The 19,238-nt window shown below is 33.0% G+C and overlaps 9 protein-coding genes across 9 annotated transcripts; 2 read left to right on the top strand and 7 right to left on the bottom strand.

Moving 5' to 3' along the window:
• Positions 1-762: 762 nt before the first annotated feature.
• PXA1 (ATP-binding cassette long-chain fatty acid transporter PXA1) lies at positions 763-3,510 on the top strand (the record flags this gene model as incomplete). The annotated part of the gene is made up of 1 exon (XM_003685144.1): positions 763-3,510. The coding sequence occupies one exon, from the start codon at positions 763-765 to the stop codon at positions 3,508-3,510; it is 2,748 nt and encodes a 915-aa protein (XP_003685192.1).
• Positions 3,511-3,853: 343 nt separating this feature from the next.
• On the bottom strand, positions 3,854-5,212 carry NOP53 (Nop53p; the record flags this gene model as incomplete). The annotated part of the gene is made up of 1 exon (XM_003685143.1): positions 3,854-5,212. One exon carries the CDS (start codon positions 5,210-5,212, stop codon positions 3,854-3,856), a length of 1,359 nt encoding a protein of 452 aa, XP_003685191.1.
• A 770-nt stretch (positions 5,213-5,982) lies between these two features.
• On the bottom strand, positions 5,983-7,320 carry KES1 (oxysterol-binding protein KES1; the record flags this gene model as incomplete). Its single annotated transcript, XM_003685142.1, has 1 exon — positions 5,983-7,320. The coding sequence occupies one exon, from the start codon at positions 7,318-7,320 to the stop codon at positions 5,983-5,985; it is 1,338 nt and encodes a 445-aa protein (XP_003685190.1).
• A 1,340-nt stretch (positions 7,321-8,660) lies between these two features.
• Positions 8,661-10,529, bottom strand: TPHA0D01140 (uncharacterized protein; the record flags this gene model as incomplete). Its single annotated transcript, XM_003685141.1, has 1 exon — positions 8,661-10,529. The coding sequence occupies one exon, from the start codon at positions 10,527-10,529 to the stop codon at positions 8,661-8,663; it is 1,869 nt and encodes a 622-aa protein (XP_003685189.1).
• A 1,101-nt stretch (positions 10,530-11,630) lies between these two features.
• On the bottom strand, positions 11,631-12,986 carry TPHA0D01130 (uncharacterized protein; the record flags this gene model as incomplete). The annotated part of the gene is made up of 1 exon (XM_003685140.1): positions 11,631-12,986. One exon carries the CDS (start codon positions 12,984-12,986, stop codon positions 11,631-11,633), a length of 1,356 nt encoding a protein of 451 aa, XP_003685188.1.
• A 483-nt stretch (positions 12,987-13,469) lies between these two features.
• Positions 13,470-14,516, bottom strand: SPP1 (Spp1p; the record flags this gene model as incomplete). The annotated part of the gene is made up of 1 exon (XM_003685139.1): positions 13,470-14,516. The coding sequence occupies one exon, from the start codon at positions 14,514-14,516 to the stop codon at positions 13,470-13,472; it is 1,047 nt and encodes a 348-aa protein (XP_003685187.1).
• A 383-nt stretch (positions 14,517-14,899) lies between these two features.
• Positions 14,900-15,805, top strand: MCP1 (Mcp1p; the record flags this gene model as incomplete). Its single annotated transcript, XM_003685138.1, has 1 exon — positions 14,900-15,805. One exon carries the CDS (start codon positions 14,900-14,902, stop codon positions 15,803-15,805), a length of 906 nt encoding a protein of 301 aa, XP_003685186.1.
• An 81-nt stretch (positions 15,806-15,886) lies between these two features.
• Positions 15,887-17,749, bottom strand: TAH11 (Tah11p; the record flags this gene model as incomplete). Its single annotated transcript, XM_003685137.1, has 1 exon — positions 15,887-17,749. One exon carries the CDS (start codon positions 17,747-17,749, stop codon positions 15,887-15,889), a length of 1,863 nt encoding a protein of 620 aa, XP_003685185.1.
• A 393-nt stretch (positions 17,750-18,142) lies between these two features.
• Positions 18,143-19,123, bottom strand: BUD16 (putative pyridoxal kinase BUD16; the record flags this gene model as incomplete). The annotated part of the gene is made up of 1 exon (XM_003685136.1): positions 18,143-19,123. The coding sequence occupies one exon, from the start codon at positions 19,121-19,123 to the stop codon at positions 18,143-18,145; it is 981 nt and encodes a 326-aa protein (XP_003685184.1).
• Positions 19,124-19,238: the final 115 nt, after the last annotated feature.

Genomic DNA, 19,238 nt, shown 5'->3' with positions numbered 1-19,238 from the left:
TATAAACGTAGTTTAGTTATACATATCTAATCGATGCTTTGAAACAGATGCTTTAACATAATACGATACAGATACCAGTGAATCTATGCCGTAGTCGTAAAAATAGATTTTAGAACTCTACTCACCATGGCCAATATATACAGACCGACATATATAAAACTACCATTCTAATCTTCCATATATAATTACAGGAGTTGATTAATAGATAACACATGCATAACATAGCGATGTATATGAAATTATTGATCCATCAATTAATACAATCCCCATAAATTGCTGCTACTATCGGACGTCCGGAGTTAAGCTAATATCATTATCATAGAAATTACACTCCACTCCATCCCATCCCATCCCATCCCATCCCATCCCATCCCAACTAATCACATCAGTTCTCATCGTATCATCTCTCTGTCGCTCTCTTCTTTTAAAGGAACAACTGTCATCATTTACCTGTTATTTATACTTCGCTAAAAATTTAAAGAAAATGAAAAAAAATTGGGGTAAAATGTATTTTTAACTTTACCCCCCACACAGTGAAAGGATGATGATAAGCATGACTCTCAAAATAAGGGGATAAAAGATGGGCGGTTAAAAAACTTGAAAAGGAAATGGTATATAAGGAAGAAGATTTTCTTCTTTTAAGTTTTATTTATTCTTTTGGTTTTATTCTTTTTTAACAAAAATATTTGTAATGGCTAATTATGTTGTAAAGACTTCGATATAGCAACATATTAGAAACTTCTTTACAGACGATATATATACATGAGTAAATCAGATTCAAGGAAGAAACTGAAAGATCTGCTCATAAATCTGCACCAAGGGTGCATCGAGTTTGATATTACAACTAGTAGTAATAGTTTATTGAGTTTCCGTTCTTATTATAAGACGTTGCTATTGCATTTGGTTGATGTGATAAAATCACCAACTCGTACTCCAAAATTAAGAAATAGAGCAATTATGATACTATTAACTATTATTTTGTCAGGAATTACTTTATCAACTACTGTTTCATACACTGGTTATAAAATAATTCAAGTTTTCAAGAATTTAATAGTTAATTCATATTCACGTAATGGAAGAAATGGTAAACCGGTTTTGAGAAGAACAAGATCTCAAATGATGCTTGATACAGGTGCTAGGGTTATGTACATACATGAAGATAATAATATGAATTTGGTCGGATCAAATAGGGATATTACATTAAATAGTAAATTAGGAAACATTAGTGGCATGGCAAGGACAAATTTAAATAATATAAAACAGTCGTTTAAGAAAATATTCATTCCTCCAAGAGATGAAGATTTATTTGAACATGATAAATTTTTATTTAAAAATGTTGAAATGGGGAAGCTGAAAAAATCTCAATTGTTTTATTCAAAATTCTTAAGTCAATTGAGTGTATTATCAAAAATTTTAATTCCCACTATTGTTGATAAGAATTCGATTTTACTATTCTTACAAATATTTTTTTTAATATTAAGAACGTATTTATCCTTATTGGTTGCAAGACTAGATGGTAGAATTGTTAGAGATATAATTTCTGGAAGATTAAAAAATTTTATTGTCGATATAGGTTATTGGTTTTTGATTGCATTTCCAGCTTCATATACGAATGCTGCTATTAAATTATTACAAAGAAAATTAAGTTTAAATTTTAGAGTGAATTTAACAAGGTATATTCATGATTTATATCTGGATAAAAAATTATCTTTTTATAAAATCATCTTTGATTATAATGCAAATTCTTCAATTATAAAAAATATTGATAATTCCATTACAAATGATATTGCAAAATTTTGTGATGCTTCAACTTCTATATTTGCTAATATTGCAAAACCTGTAATTGATTTAATATTCTTTTCCGTCTATCTTAGAGATAATATTGGCTCCATTGGTGTTGCTGGTATATTTATAAATTATTTTGTTACTGGATATATCTTAAGAGCATTTGCTCCACCATTGGGCAGATTGGCAAGTGACATGTCTGCGTCAGATGGTGATTACTATAACTATCACTTAAATTTAATTAATAATTGTGAAGAAATATCATTTTACCAAGGAACTAATGTAGAAACAACAAAAGTAAAACAATTATATTATATTTTGATGGATAAGATGCTTATAATGGATAAAAGTAAATTTAATTATAATATGATAGAAGGATATATTTTGAAATATACATGGTCCGGTCTAGGATATGTTTTTGCATCTTTCCCAATTATTTTCACTACAATTGCTTCTGGTATAAATTCTGAAGAACAAAATATGAAACAATTCATTGTTAATAAAAGACTAATGTTATCATTAGCTGATGCAGGTTCGAGATTAATGCACTCAATTAAAGATATTTCACAATTAACGGGTTATACTAATAGAATTTTCACGCTGATTAGTACTTTACATAGAGTTCACTCCAATGACTTTGCCTATGGTGCATATATTGTGGGCTCGAATGGAACTGGATCTATGGAGAACTTAACTGGGGCACAATCGAAATCATTTAATTTGAAAGCAGATAAAGTTTCTAGTTCAATTAATTCGTCTGATAGCACAGTTATTAGAGGTACTATACAAAAGAACTTTAATGGTTTAAGATTTGAAAACATCGACGTCATAATTCCTTCTACTAAGGGGCAATTAGGATCAAAATTGATCAAAAAATTGACTTTCCAAATCCCTCCATTCATTGCACCAATATCTTCTATGAAAATAAATTCATTACAAGACTTAAATACGTCATTATCTAAATTGAATATCTCAAATAAGAATTCGATTTATGATATGACATTACCTTTCTCATATGGTCCAGGATCAAGTTTGTTAATTCTAGGACCAAATAGTTGCGGCAAAAGTTCTATTCAAAGGATAATAGCTGAAATTTGGCCAATTTACAACAAAAATGGTTTGATGTCGATTCCCGCAGAAGATGAGTTGATGTGCATTCCTCAAAGACCTTATTTTAGTAAAGGAGGTACATTTAGGGATCAGATAATTTACCCAATGGGTTCTGATGAATTCTTTGATAGAGGTTTAAAGGATAAATTATTGGTCCAAATATTGGCTGATGTCAAACTCGAATATTTATTAAAAAGAGATAAAGGTTGGTCATACTTCGATGCAGTCTTCGATTGGAAGGATGTTTTAAGTGGAGGTGAAAAGCAACGGATGAATTTTGCAAGGATTTTGTTCCATAAGCCTAGATTTGTTATTTTAGATGAAGCTACAAATGCAATTTCTGTTGACATGGAAGATTACTTATTCAAAATGTTAAAAAAATATAGATTTAATTTTATCAGTATTTCACAAAGACCGTCTTTGGTTAAATATCATGATTTACTACTAGAAATATCAGAGGATAAGGAGGGAACTTGGACACTTCAGACATTAGGGACTGACGAAGCTATCTCGTCAATTGATAATGAAATTGAGGAGTTAGAAGCAAAGTTAATGAAAGTACAAGTATGGGAAGAAGAGAGAAGGGAACTGCAAAAAAGGTTAGAAGTTATATAAAATGAAATGATTATCATTTACTAACAAAGCTAACCAGAAAAAGTTAATAATTAATAAATAGATATTTTTCTTATAATTAAAATCATAAAACACAATATTTTTTTTAATTCACCTTTAAAAATTGATTGTTAATTTGCTAATATACAGATACTTATGTTAGAATAAATATAGAAAGATAATGAAATTATGAACTTTTTTCAATTCTAAAGCATATTCATAATCACAGATGCACATATATATATATTCATTGAATGTTCTAGAGTACCAATTTCTTTTGAAATGATAACTTAACCTAACATAATGTTAATAAATTTAATGCTAGAAAATAATGCAAAATTCAAAATTATTTGAAATCTTTGTAAGTCCATTTTTCAGTGATTTTATTCTTTCTTTGAGGTCTTGTTTTACGTACACGGGCTTCTAATTTACCTGTACTTTGTAGCTTTCTAACAGTATCATATAAAAGATTACCTTCAGGTCTCAATTTTCTTAAAGAGTCAGACAATTCATCTTTAAACTTGACATCAACACTAGCTTCAATCACAGAATATTTAGTACCTAATCTATTTCTTTTGTTCATTTTAGGAGCATTTACAGCATTTTCTTTCAAAGAGTTCTTTAATTGATCATCGATTTCAACATCCTCGTTGAGTGATTCAATATCTTCTAACTTTCTAACTTGTTCTCTTAATTTTTTTAATTCTTCTTGTAATCTAACTTTTTCTTGATGTTTCTTTGCCTTGTTTCTTTGCTGTTTAGTTTTTTTCTTATTTCTAACAACTGGATTTACTGAAAGTTTTAATAAATCTTCTTCATCTTCTTCGTCAGCAGACACTTCCTTAGTGTTCTCATTTTCGTCTTCATCTGAAGATTCTTCTTCATTATCATCTAAGACCTCAATTAGATGAGAAATACGAGCTCTATATTCTTCTAGAGCAACTCTCTTTTCTTCCTTCACCATTTCTTTATCAAATTCGTTGGAAATTAAATTTTCCCAATCCTTGGTATTTGGATTATATGACTTACCTGCGTGAGGCATATCTGCGAACTCTTTTACTTGAATAGGAGCTAAATCCATTGTCACTGGTTTGGTGGTAGGTTTACTCCAACTTGTGGTAGATTGATTTAGAAGTTCTTCTGGTATTTGATCCTTTAATTTTGAATCCAATTCAATTCCTGATGGTAAGCTGATCTTCTTTTTTGGTTCATCTCCCCATAAATCATTAGTTCCTGATTTGATTAAACCGTCTTTTGCCATCATATTTTTAGCAACGGATTCACCTTGAACTCTACCAGCCATAGCCATCAATCTACTAATTTCTTTCTTTGAGACACCTTGAATTTTATTTTTCTTTGAGTTTTCATTGGAAGATTTATTGAATCTTGGATGATTTAGAGCTGGGACTTTCGAGTTAGTTTGGATAGCATCCAAAATCTCTCTACTCTTCAGATTTTTCTTTATTTGTTTTCTTTTAATCAGTTTTTCTTTTAATTCAGTGTTACCAACTGTGTCGACAGCAAAAAGAGTATCATCTTTCAAGTCAGAAAGATCTTTGGTACCATGACTAATCTCAAATTCATTCTTCTCAGCAACAGCCTTTTCGATATCAGATAAGTCGATGTTCTTCCTCCAGGCTTTTTTACCTTTACGGGAAGATTGCTTATATTGAGATGGTCTAGACATGGAAGTTGATGGAGCCATTTCTTAATTAACAAAGTTTATATATTTATCAATATATGACCAACGGTATGTTACTTAACTTGCTAACTTCCTCTTATTTCGAATACAAAAAAGACAATGAAATAGTTGATACCATAACAAGAAAACCATAAGAATGTTTTATAAAAAAAGAACGAAGTTTCATCAATCAAGTAACTATCATTTTCATTAATGTGAACTCATCTCATCTCATCATCTCATCTCATCTCATCTCATTCTTACTTCATTAAAATTTTTCAGCTGGCACCGTGCGCAGTGACTAGTGCGCTGGTAATTAATTTTGAATGATATAAATAACAAATTCACAAGGTGTTGATGACCGAACAGTAACCATGAGATAGTGATTTATATTGGTCCTAGCAAATGGCTTTTTTTGAGAGTTTACTGAGTCTATATGATACAATGAGTTCTGTAATAAGTTCAACTCATTTTATACCTGGAAAACGAATACGGTAGAAAACTACACCTCAAAATCTTTGGGCCGACAATAAAATATTATCAGTATCTGTAAGATAATCTTGAGAAAAGAATAATTTAGGTACAATACATATATACATATATGTAGTTCTGTGGATAGTTAAGGGTATGGCTTGAAACAAGTTACTGTGCCACGTAAAGCTCTATTTTGGTTTGATTAAAGCATTAAATGTTAAATTAAATTATAGTTTCATTGTAATTTTTACAATTTCATTAATATACATGTATGAAGATTAACTAAAAAAGAAGTGGGTATTAAATAAATTCATCCATGCTTATAAAGCAATTTCTTTTTCGTTATCCCAAGCATTTCTGTTGAATCTCCAATGTTGTGAGGAAAGACCTTCTTTCTTGTCTTCTTTGTCACCGACCATTGTACCACTTGGAACGTTCTTAGTTGATAGTTGTATTTTTTCAGCCAATTTTGCAAAAATATCGTCATCATCTGGGATGATGGCTTTATCTTCATCGGCACCTTCGGCATAGTCGACGCTTTGGAACCATCTTCTTTTCCATTCTATGCCATTAGCTTCTTCTTCTTTTCTTAATTCTCTTTGGGCATCTTCCAATTCTGTCTTTGTTTTGACAATCAAATCGAAATCACCAGACTTAACAGCCTCTGCAACTACGCTCCAAGCCTTTCTACTTTCTAGAGGATGTTGGTTTTCTAATGGCTTGACGGTTAATGGGTCGATTGGATCTCTGCTGGCATCATAGAATACAGGAGCTTCATCTTTGCTTGAGGTGGTTTCAGATTTCTTCACTATGGTGGAGGTTCCCGACCATTGACCGGATATTGTGTATAGAGCATTTTCTTTATTTTTTTTATAGGAAACAGAATCGTTGTAGATTCTCGCTTTGAATGTGTTCTTCTTACCGGAGAAATAGCCTCTACCTGAGAATTCGATCACTGCTAAATAACCTGTACTAGATTGGATGAACGTTTTACCTTCCAATTCGACGAATGGAGATGCAGCCAAGATACCTTCGATGTGTAAAGGAGGGACCGTAATTAAATATTGTTCATCGATATCACCACCTAGTTCGTAGATGGTGTGGCCGAATTGTTTGACACCTAGCATCAAAGTCTTTGAGAAGGTAGCTTTAATTTGGTTGTAACCTTGTAGCCTGACATTATTTTTGTCGTTAAAGATTGTGTATGCAGTCATTGGTGGATGATGAGAAACTTGTTCGCTTAATAAGACAGTTTCGCCGAATTTTTCTTTATTAGTGTTGTTTTCCCATTTACCAACAAACAACTCCCCTAGAAATGGGTTCAATGGTTTTTTCTCAGAACCCATTGATTCATTCCTTGAACAGTATTGTGACTTCAATGTCGAAATAAACCATTTTGTAACAGATAACATTCTTGCGACTTCTGGGGATTCAATTTCTGGATCAACGTCCTTGAACAAGTCCTTGAAGTTGTCATTGTTGATGAATGAAGGTTCCAAGAATAAATCAGGATGTTCAGCCCAGTATTGCGAGAATTCAGACAACGAAGTTGGAGACAAAATGAAAGGAGGAGCAGTCAATGAAGAAATGTCACCATTGAATGATGAAATAGACTTCAAAAAACTTGTCCATGAAGAAGAATTAGCGATTTGGGACATCTGCAATAGATAACGTGTGTTAGCGTTTCCTGTATGTATACGTGATATCTTAACTTGATGTAGCACACTGATGTATACACAAATATTAGATTCGATACTATAACTATATGTATATATAGTTATACATTAAAACATTTAAGAACAAGAGTAATAACCTAGAGTTTATTATAACAAAACAAAATGGAAAAAACCATTCATTAATTTGTATGTTGAAAAAATATATATAGGAATGATACAATAAATTATAGCAAGACAAGAGAGAGTAAGAGTATACATCATATCAAAATGAAATTTAAAGATAATAAATATACAAAATACATATCAGAAACAGAAATAACAAATAGAGAGTAACGAAGAGCGAGATTAATTTTTGTATAAATTGAACCTGAAAAACACACGAACATACAAATGGTAGATATCCTATAACATCAAGTGCTTAACATCTGAAGTGATTGAACTTCCCAGCCCAAATGACATATTACTTTGGTGGTAGCTATATAGGTATAATATCAACATGTATATGTGTATGTATGGATATGCATGTTTATATATATTGTATCTTAACTCGAGGGAAGACGGAAGCTATCCATTATTCTTTACAAGGAGAATTATATTGATATCAACCAGTTCTTGTCTTGTGTATTCCTATGCAATATATAAACTTCCTCTTGTCTTACTAATCGTAACTGACCATGTTTCAACAATTACTAATGTGCCAACCCAGCACACACACACGTACGGTGCAATCGATGTAATTTCAGTGTATGCGAACACACTTCGGTTGTGTTATCTTTACGATTTCCAAGTGTGAAGAAGGGCAAGCACTCAACATGTTCTATATTCTTGTTACCGTGGGTATATAAGAAGGATTCGTGTAAGAGAGTGTTGTTGTTGAGTGAAATATCGTTCTTGTTTGCATTTGTTCGGGTCTCTTGATGGACATAAATCACGCTGAGGTTCAACGTGGACTCCATTGCAACCGAAGTAGGAGACACTAATGCAACGGTCTCTTCTGTTCTGTTCGTTCTTGCTTGGGTGGCCCCACTCGACGTTTTGTAACGTCTGGTATACGCCAGTAGCTGTGTTCTGAGGTATCATGTGGCCTCTCTGTGCGTTCCGTGTGCTCTGTGCTCGATGCCCTTTACTACGCATTTCGGTTCTTGCGCGAAATCTGCTAACGGACGGGTAAGCTGCTTCGTATCATATTATATATATATTGCCTGTGTGGGTAACTATATTAACTATATACCATGCTATGACCTATGCTATGTGTTACATGCTACAACGGAAAGTGTTGATGATGGTTTAGTACTTGAGCTGTAAGGGAGTTTGTGGGTCGCTTAGATCCGGATACTTCTTCTTTTAATGAAATCGAATAGCTTCTTTGTGGTGGATCTGCCAGCATCCGTGCCGCCATGATGGGTCAGCGGGGTTCGGCTCGTGTTTTGACGGTTGTTCAATGGCCTTGTTGGATATTCCATGACTGTGCTGATCTTTGGATTGGTATTCTCTATGTCCTCTGTATTATTCGTAGACTCTGTTGTTTGTGCCTCCTCGTCAATGCTATCTTCTCTCTGCGCGTATATTTTATCCGCTAAGTAATGCTTGGAGTATTCGGTCAACGTTGACATGTCAGGATGGTAAGACATTGGTCTGTACTTTCTGGCCGTTTTCTTACTGTTCTGTACGGTTCCAGTGTCGTGGATAGTGTTTGTGATGTCTTTCAATATATGATTTTCTCTGTCACTGTTCACCACCGCTTGTAATGCAATGGATGCAGCACTGTTAGTCCGTGTATGATGGGAATGTTTGTTGCTAGATGCATTTCCACTGCTACTGATCGCACTGCACGTTGTGGTAGGGACACTGGTGTTGCTACTTAGACTAGTCTTGGAACTGTTGCTTGTAGCGTTGAATTGAGATTCTTTGGGAGGCAAGGGCATGTTGAATAAGGTTGAGTCGATTATCAATGAGTCTCTCTTGATATCCAAAAACGTCGTCGAGTGAGGCCTAGGGGCCCTGTGGTTTCGGATGCTCATTGAACTGTTGTTGTTGCTGCAAGTGTATCTAGATAATCTGTTTTGAGTAGGTGCGGTGCGGTCACTCGATGGTGTAGAAGGATTGGATTTTTTAACAATGAAACTTCTATCCCATTCTTCCGTAGTGACCGAAAGGAATACTTGATGAGGTGTAATCCATGCATGCTGTAATATATGTTTCATGCTCATCCTCTTCGCTGGATCAATCTCCAGCATTCTTCTCAAGAGGTCCCGTGGAACCATGTTGATATATTCCGGAAACTTCAATGGTTGGTTTTCAATATATTTATATAATTTGACAATGTCGGTTCCATTTATATTTTTTGGATCGTCATCCCATGGTAAATATCCCGCTAACATGGCATACAGTATTACCCCACATGACCAAATATCTGCTTTCCTTGCATTGTACGGCTCAACAGATGTGACAAGTTCAGGCGCAGCATAGCATGGAGAACCGCATGGCGTATGCATCAATTTATTTGTCTTAGTGACTTCATTCACAAATCCAAAATCGGTGATTAACAGATTTCCAGCCTTGTCCAGCAAAAGATTCTCTAATTTTAAATCTCTGTGGACTAAACCTTTCGAATGGATATAAGATACGCCGCTTATTAATTGTGCAAATATGGTGCAGGCTTTAGATTCTTTTAATCTTTTTTTAAATTTAATATATTTGTAAAACTCTCCTCCGGATGCGTATTCTAATACTATTCCAATGTATTTTGAATTTTGCAACACTTCTTCCAGTTTGACTATATTTGGATGAGTCAACATTTTCAAAGCATTTATCTCTCTATATAATTTAATTTCACTCTCTTTCGAAGCAGAAAGGGTATCACGTCTTATCAGCTTGATGGCAACTTGTTTAGGCATATGCGAATAATTTCCAAGTTTACTTCCGCTGCTATTCAACGTGTCGATATTATCATTGTTTATATATCCCAATTTAACTTTACCAAATTCGCCTTCCCCCAAAGTTTGTCCAAGCGTATACAGACCAAACCTCGGTTGTTTCTTCTTCCTTGAGCTGTGTTGATAATGGACCGACCGCGATCTAGGTCTCTGTGTGATGGGAGTCTCATAATTGGAAGTACTATTGCCTTCATTGGGTACAGGAGACCTGCATGGTGTGCGTGGGTCGTCACTCTGTATCAAACCTGGCTCCATGCGTAAAAGTGGCTGTTGAGTTCAAAAGAAAGAAAAGCCTATTTGTAAACTAAGCAAACGAGAAACACTATTTCAAATTAATTTTGAGAAAAGAGTAAAAAATAATTGTAACAGACCGTTGGATATATAACTTATCTTGGTGTTGGTTTTCAATCATGTATTGATACGATTCCTCACTTTCTAGCTTCCAAAGCCCAAAGAAGCAAGTGTATCGCTTAAATAGAAAACCCTTCGATGGATGGACTTTTGCCAATGGTTTATATCTATTCCGATACTGACTATGTTGCTCCTCTACTCCCGGACTAGAAAATGTCACCCTTGTCAATACATTGGCTCCCCCAACACATTGAAACCTGGAAATACGTAAATATCTGTTTATTTATTTATTTTTAGTAGCTGGTTACACACTTCTCTTTCCTTTTGTTTACATGAAATTTGCGATTTTTCCTCTTTAGGAAGTTTCTCGAGATAGACAAACATCGCCCATTCCCTTTCCCTATTTCGGAACTCTATCGCTTCCACACGGCGTTTTCACTGTGAAACAACGGTTGTGGATCAAACCGATCTGTCCCTCAATCTCGAAAAAGTTACGAATTTAATGTAATTCTTTACATAGGGTTATGACGAACTTGTGAACTACGTTATATATATATATATATATATATATATATTCGTGTGTTTAGAATGTTCATATGTGTTTGTTTGGTCGTCGTGGATGGTGGTTTGAAGTTCTTGACTTCGGAGATGGGGAGAGGTCATCTTAGTCCCTCTATATAAAGTGTCTCAAAGAGGATCGAATCCAGTTTGGCACTCATTGTCACCGTTAGCTTGTAATGTGTAGGTGTGTGTATTTATGGTTATATTAGTATATTCTTGTAAATGCTGTTCAATGAAGCTAGTATACCGAGGGCCATGTTTTTTTAACTATTTGGTAAAAGTTTTGTATATTGAAACCGTTCCAGCTAAACGGTTCAAACAATGACCAAAACATGAAAATTAATCACACAAAATATACGTTTCCTTTAATTTACGTATTATAAGATTATAATGTTTTAAATAAGTTTTACAGATAGGAGACAAGCAATCCTCAGTCAGGATTGATTATTCCTTGTCATCAAAATCTCTACCTAAATATGGTTTATATACTGTTACCAAACCGTCATCTTCAACAGTGGTGACAACGTCGTTTATCACTGGATGCCAAGCAACTGTGTTTCTTTTAGAAGTCGCAGATTTATCAACCTTCTTATTTCTATTACCACCTGCATGGAAGAACTTCAAAGAATCTATATTCAGTGTGTCAACATCCATGGCATCTTGATCCTTTGCTTCCTCAGCACCGGAAAGTACTGGAGATAAACTCCATGTGTACACGTTTCCGGAAGAACCAACTGTTAAAAAGTCCTCCAATGAGGTCTTTGAAAAATGGACATCAGAGACACCATCGTCACCCGATTGAGTAAATCTGAATAATTCTTGATGAACCGGATCTTCTCCATGTTGTCTATAGGATAGATCATTAGTCTCAGCCAAAACTTGTCTAACATCCCATAGCTTAATAACACCGGTATCAGAACCAGTTATGAAAAGGGAGTCAATCAAAGGTGTGGTGTCGAGAGAAGTTAATAAACCATCCTTCGAGTCCTGTAAAACAAACATCGGTTTGTCATCTCCTCTGGTATCCCAAAACCTAATAATATTATCACTAGAGCATGTAACAAACATGTTATTATCAATGTACTTAATCGTGTGAGTGATGCATTCTTTCGAAACATTAATAGAACGCAAAACAGTACCAGGTTTAGCAGCATTATCGATTAATTTTATAATGCTACCATTATCCGAGAGAGATTGAGTCTTAATGATAGTTTCATCATCTAAGGAAATAGAGAAATCATTAATATCCGATGGACCACCCTTAGCGGAATGAATGCTCGACAAACTGGTACCAGGACCAATGATTTCTTGCATAGCATGTATTGGCACTTTCAAACCATCTTTAAACCATGCTAACGAACCTGTATTTGCCATAGCAATAGCGGTAGTTTCGCCAACATTAAGATACTCTAATTTGGAAATAGTTTCACCTTGATACGACCATTTGGCGGACAAAGGGGTTGTCGTAGTTTTATCATCACAATTGAATTTTGGATCAGTTATTCTTTCTGAACTCTTGGCATAAGCTCCTAATGGTAACTCGAAACCAAGTTCAAAGACTTCATATCCTTGACTGTACAATACTGAAGTTTCTAAAATTCCTGAATCCTTTTGTGGAATAACTTTATCAGTAAAACATATTGTCTTCTTAATCTTACTAAAATTGTTAACAGAGTGATTTACTTGCGGAGACAAATAAATAGGCTTTCTTGTTGTAATATGATTGTAAAGAGAAGGAACAGTCTTCTTCCATATCTTGAACTCTTCGTTCTTAACTTTATTGATGCTAGTGTTATCCATTTGTTGAATTTATCTCTGGCAACTGATCTAATTGGCTTTTTTTTTGTCGAAGCTCTCACAACTATAATACTCTCAGTCTAAAGCTCATCTAAATAGGAGTCAAATAGACAATCCAAGTCACCATTAGCATAATTACAAACTGGTTTTATAATGCATTTTCTTTTCTTTCACTGAAAGCTTTCTTGTTGCTTGTTCATTTTTAGATTTTTCATAAAAAATCAATATACGACGAATACCTTAATTATTGGATAGTGAAAAATATTATATTCAAAAGTTATTGCAGATACAAAGAAGAGTTATACATTTTGAATACCAATTGCGTTCTCACCTAAGTATAATGTTTAATGCTACGTTAAATTATTCATTATTAGTTAAATTACTTATATATAAATTTATAAATATAACCCAATTGGCAGAGAAAACACACATTAAATAATTGATGATTCAGTACAAATGGGTCATATATTTTGTGATGCTATTGTTTCAATGTTCTCTCGTAATATTGAATATGTAATTGTTTTTCCTCATTTGTATTAATAAAGCTAATCTCTCATTGAAAGCTTCTATGCTTCTTTTTTCTTGTTCATATCTTTCCCCAAACATTTTTGCCCAATCATGGTGCTTTTGACATCTTTGATTACTACATATATCAAAGTTATACTTTTCTTCTGGATTATAAGCTGCAACAAACTCTTCTAGTGTAGGATGGTTGGTCAGGTCTGATGTATACCCACATATACGTTTAACTGTATTTGGAGTTTTTGATGATTTCTTCTTTTTCTTCGAAGCACCTGTCCCATTGTCTTGGTTTTGTTCAGAACCACCGAGTCCAGAGATAGCATTAATCACTTCTTTAAACCATTGAATATATTCATCCAATATTTGGATCTTTTTTTCAATTTTTGGTAATGTCTTCTCTTTGATTTGGGATATTTGTGATTCTAAATCCTTCAGCTGAGAATCATTTTCAATCAAACTGCTATGTAACTCAGGGTTCAGTTCTTTATTAACATCTTGGTATATGAAACCCTCTGTCCCATATGCTTTAAACTTTTCTCTATCATTTTCAGACAACTCCACTAACTGCGTAAGTACTACTTCTTTATCCAACACTGTACCGTTAGTTTGCATTAATTGTACTCGATTTACTAAATTCTTAATATATTCTTGGCCATGTGCTTCACTGCAGTATTTACTGCTCTCTTTACAAGGTGAAAAGCAACTTTCAACTCTACATTTACGTTTCCACATTGTTTTAGGTATAGGATGGTTTCCCCATGGTTGTTCAACCGATTTACCAGTTATACCTGCTTGGCAATATGGACAATAGAAAGCTGCAATCAGTTCTCTATATTGGAGAGGAATTTTCACACAGCTGAAATGAAACCAATCATCACATCCATCACATCCAACCATCAAATCACCATTATCTGGCTTCTTACAAATGCAAAATAACTCTTCATTCGTTTCTTTATCCAGCTTAACATCAGAGTATGCTTTACACCAACTAGGCAATGGTACGTAGTCCATCTCTACCTTCAAAATATACCACTTGATTTTCTGTCCTGTTAAAACTTATAAAATCTAAACTATAAATATATTACAGACACAAGATATACTGCTTAGATATTCATATATGTAAATACATCAAACTTTTTTCATCAGTTTATATTTGAGGTTTTCTATTTCATTAGATGATCATTTTTCAAATTTGATGCCTTTACTGTAATCTTTACAGTTAAGCAACATCGCATCTTTCAAGTAATTGTAAGAATAAATGTATCAAATTAAAAGAATCAAACTTGTGTAAGCAACTATGTGTAAGTTGTGATTATTTAATTTCATTTCAATACATTACAATTTAAGTGACTGAGAAATCTATTACAGCATTTGAATTATTTAAAAGTTTAGTTATGATTCAACAGAGTGACTTAAAAGAAGTTTCCCCTCAACCTATCGCAAATGAAGGTGAGCTACCTGATGATATAGTAAAAGACAATAGTAAGAAGAAGAAATGGTTGGATTTTATGCAGTTTTCTAATTCCCAAATTAATATATTCACAGTTTTAAGGTATGTACAAAAAACATCAGTGTATCCCTTAGCCGTGTATTTCCCATTACATTCTATCAACACATTTATTGTTCCTGCTATTTCTCCAAATTATACACCAAATGAAGTTTTAATGATGGTTAGAGAGGTTTTACCATCTCCAGAACTTACTACCAAAATGTTAGTAATGTCAGCTTTAGTTCACACAGGCTCTGGATTTTTAATTAGGGTTTTAAATCTTTGGAGAAATAGAAAACATCCAAAACAAGAAAACACAGAAACGTTTATACATGAGAATTCACAAGATAATTCACAAAAGACTATTGGATTAGTAGGTGGTGTAAGTGGATTTCTGCTTGGATTGAAAAAGAGATTTAGTATCCCACCGCAGGTTGTATCTGGTTACGTTCTAAATACTGCTTTGGCGTTTCATTTATTAATAATGAAATTTGGACCATCATTAGCAAATATTGATATCGATTTTGGTTATGTTAAATGGATATTACAAAATAACGAAAAAACAACCAAGTGGGTTTTTGGTATAGTTCCACTAGCGACTTTGATCACTTCAGGTACCTACCATATTTTGGCAGGATCTTGTCAATACCTGAATTTTAAAAGTTTATCAAGCAGAAGAAAATGGTCAGATTTAATTACAATAATGACAGTTTTTGGTGGTGTTTCCTTAATAAGGTTGTCGACTGCCACTTCTGATATATTTGGATCAAGAAATTACAATGCAATTTTTAGTGCCTTACACCTAAAATAATTATTGCTTTTTCTTTCTACATCTATATTTTCATCTTGATCTTTTTAAGACATATATATTCTTATATTTATAGTACCTATATTATTTATTCCATACCAATATAGTTTTTATTTTTTTGAAATCTTCTAATCTTTTTTCGACCAATTCTTTGTCTAAATAAGACCACTTAAATACCTTTAACCCACCAGCAACTGAATAGATTCCCATCATATCTGGAATTAATTTTTGAAATCTAAGCAATATATCTTCCGTTTCCGTTAAGCCAATAGGGTTATTACTATCTTGTAAACTATCTACAATTAATGAAGTTAAACTTGTGATAGTGTATGGTTTGTCCCAAGGTAGGCTGGAAATAATTTTAAGAATGTGTCTCATTTTCACAGCTAAAAACTGCTCATATTGACGTTGTCTTTGTTCTAATAAAGCTTCTGATCTCTTGGATTTTGCTCTAATCTTTTTTAGAAGATCTGATTGAGATGAAACTTCCCTTTCCTTAAACTCCAGTTCTTCTCGTGTATTATGAAGATATTGACGTTTATTATTATCATTAGAACTGAGGTTAGAAGTTTTCAAATTTTCAACTGTTTTTCCATTCCTCAAATCTGGAGTCTTCTGTTTTTTAGTATTAGAGTCACTAAGTCTTCTTTTATTATATTTTAAAATAGGAACATCTGATGGGATAGGTTCACTTGTTTTATGCTTTTGTAACCATTTCTCAGCGTGATGAACAAAATCTAATTTCCTAGATTTACTAGTCAAAGTTGCCAATGGGTTCAATTTAGGTATATCAACTGTAAGTTCCTGATTACTATTATTTGATAGAGTATAGGCTTCTGGCCAAATACTCAACATCCTTAAAAAAGATTCTTCAGTAATTTTAGCAGCCATCATGTTGGTCATTTGAGGTAATATCGAATGAAGTTCAGGAGAGGCACCTGTACTTTTAGAAAGTAAATATAATGATAACACTGCCTCTGCAGTTGTGAATAGCCTTTTATAAAAGTTAAGTTTTTCAACTAATGCATTAAGCATTACTTTACTTTTATAAAATTTATCAGCAACTATGGGAAATTCTTTTATTTGGTTTTCAAACAAAATATCATTAACAGTTGTTTCCTTTCCATTATAATTTATTGGTGTACTTAAAGGAGGATAAAATGTCAAATGAACTAATTTATTAAAGCCGTAATTAATTTTTAAAGGCGATGTTGTATACAAATTGCCAGATAGAATTGATAACAGTTCTCCTGAGTGTACTAATATCGAATCAGTATCACTTACATTAGCCCAATTTGTATTATCTGATACACTAACTGTCTGGGGTTTATACATAATTTCTGATGCAACTGGGAAAATGCTTATTATTCCTGATGAGTTGAATAGTTCATATGTTTGTGAAAACATCGATTCCACTAATATATCATAAGGCAGAATATCATTAATATCTAATCTATTATCTTCATTTTCATTTACTTTCCTATTGTATTCACTGTCCAAATAATATCTGGTTAATTTTGTACTGTATGCCTCCTCAGATATTAGCTTCTCAAATTCAGGACCAATACTTTTCAAGCACACTGAACTCAAAAACAATGAAAGTCTAAAAAGCCTATTATATAATTTTCTTAAAGCAATATTTTCACATTCTCTATTAAATTGTATTGTAGTATCTGTATTAAAAATGTATTGTTCCACATGTATGTCATCACTGTAGTCAGGTAACTTTATGGTCCCTGTAAAATTAGAATCAAAACCTTGATTTAAATCAGGAAGAGTTTGACTTAAGTCATCCAATAAACCATCAATTATATTTCTATTAGCAAAATTCTTAATTAAAAAAGTATCGTTTCTCAACAGAATTGATCTAATAATAGGAAGAAGTTCTTGTTCATCAGATATTTTATTGAGATCAATAATGGGTAACCTCCTCTCTTTAGAATTCATAATGTAATATTTTATGAAACGGTAGATTCTTATAAAAATCAATGTCTCATATACCTTGTAACTAAGATAGATATACAATACCAGTCAACACAAACTTAAAGTTAAGCAATGAACATCCATTTTAAAATAAACATCTTTCTTTTAATGATCTTTGACATCGACTTCTTAAACTCATCGAATATAAATTTCAGATCTAGAAATGCTGCTCCGTCACGTAAAACAACACCGCACACTGGAGGTATATGAAGGTGAACTACATATTTATAGATTTATGGTTAATAAACATATTATATAATGTTAATATTTTAATACAATTTGATTGAAATGTTCTTATTATATTCATTATATAGAATACAAAATACCGTGTTTTTGTAGATTACTTAACAAACCGTGTTACAAAGCATTGAATATGAAATTGTGAATATGAAGATCTTTTCTGGCATCTCTGTCCTTCATTTGTATATCATAGACATTTTTAGATTGAATAATCTTCAATTCCATATCTTTCATTTTAGTTGCATCACCAATTACTGATTTTAAAGAATTTGGTGCATATTTTTTGGTTATCAGTAGAACATTTTGAATTACGTTTAGAACTTCGTTCATTTTCTCTTCGAATAAGTTACGTGGATCATCGCGAATACCTTTTATGATATCTTTCTTGTATTCATATAATCTATCTAGTAATAATGCAGAAAATAAATCACCAACACCGGTGAAATAAGATTCTATCAATGGGACACGTAGAATCACCGGTTCCTGTCCTTTAATTGATGCAACTGTGTAAATATGATTTGGATCATTGAATAAAGTGGAATAGCATGATGTGACAACAATAATCGGAATCGTAGCATGCAAGGATTGAAACGCTGTTTTTAATTCCTCAAAAGTATTTATTTTTTTATCATATAATATTTCTAATTCATATTGGTTCGGCGTTATTACATCAACAAGTTTATCTGGATTAAATATCAATTCTTTGTACTCTGGGATTACATCTTCATTCACATATAATTGACCTTCATCACCCATAACTGGATCCATTACCCATAAAGAATTCGGATTCTCTATCTTAAATTTCTTGTAATATTTACCCATAGTTCTCACCGTTCCTTTATTTGGTAGGTAACCAGTTAGGAAAGCAGAATAGCTATTGGGAAAATTAATAAATACACCCCTCAATAGATCATCCAAAGCTTTCTCTGATGTGACATTCCCAAATACTTTATCTATGCCGTATCCAGTATGATTAGAAAACTGAACACTATTGCAACAATCTACATCCCAACCCAAACATTGTAGAGGAAAAGTAGCAGCTTTGTTACCAACGTAGCCATACACAACATGTGATTGTGTAGCTAAAACCCTTTTCATATATAATTTTGATTTGGTAGAATTTGTTATGGCAGAATAAAGTCCTTTCTTCAGTTCGATATGCAAAATTAAACCAACTTGTTCAATTGATTCTAGATAAAGGTATTATTATAAA

Source organism: Tetrapisispora phaffii, chromosome 4, assembly GCF_000236905.1.
Source record: "Tetrapisispora phaffii CBS 4417 chromosome 4, complete genome".
Lineage (NCBI taxonomy): Eukaryota > Fungi > Ascomycota > Saccharomycetes > Saccharomycetales > Saccharomycetaceae > Tetrapisispora > Tetrapisispora phaffii.
The sequence above is the reverse complement of the archived record's forward strand: the minus strand, read 5'-3'. Positions and strand labels throughout refer to the sequence as shown.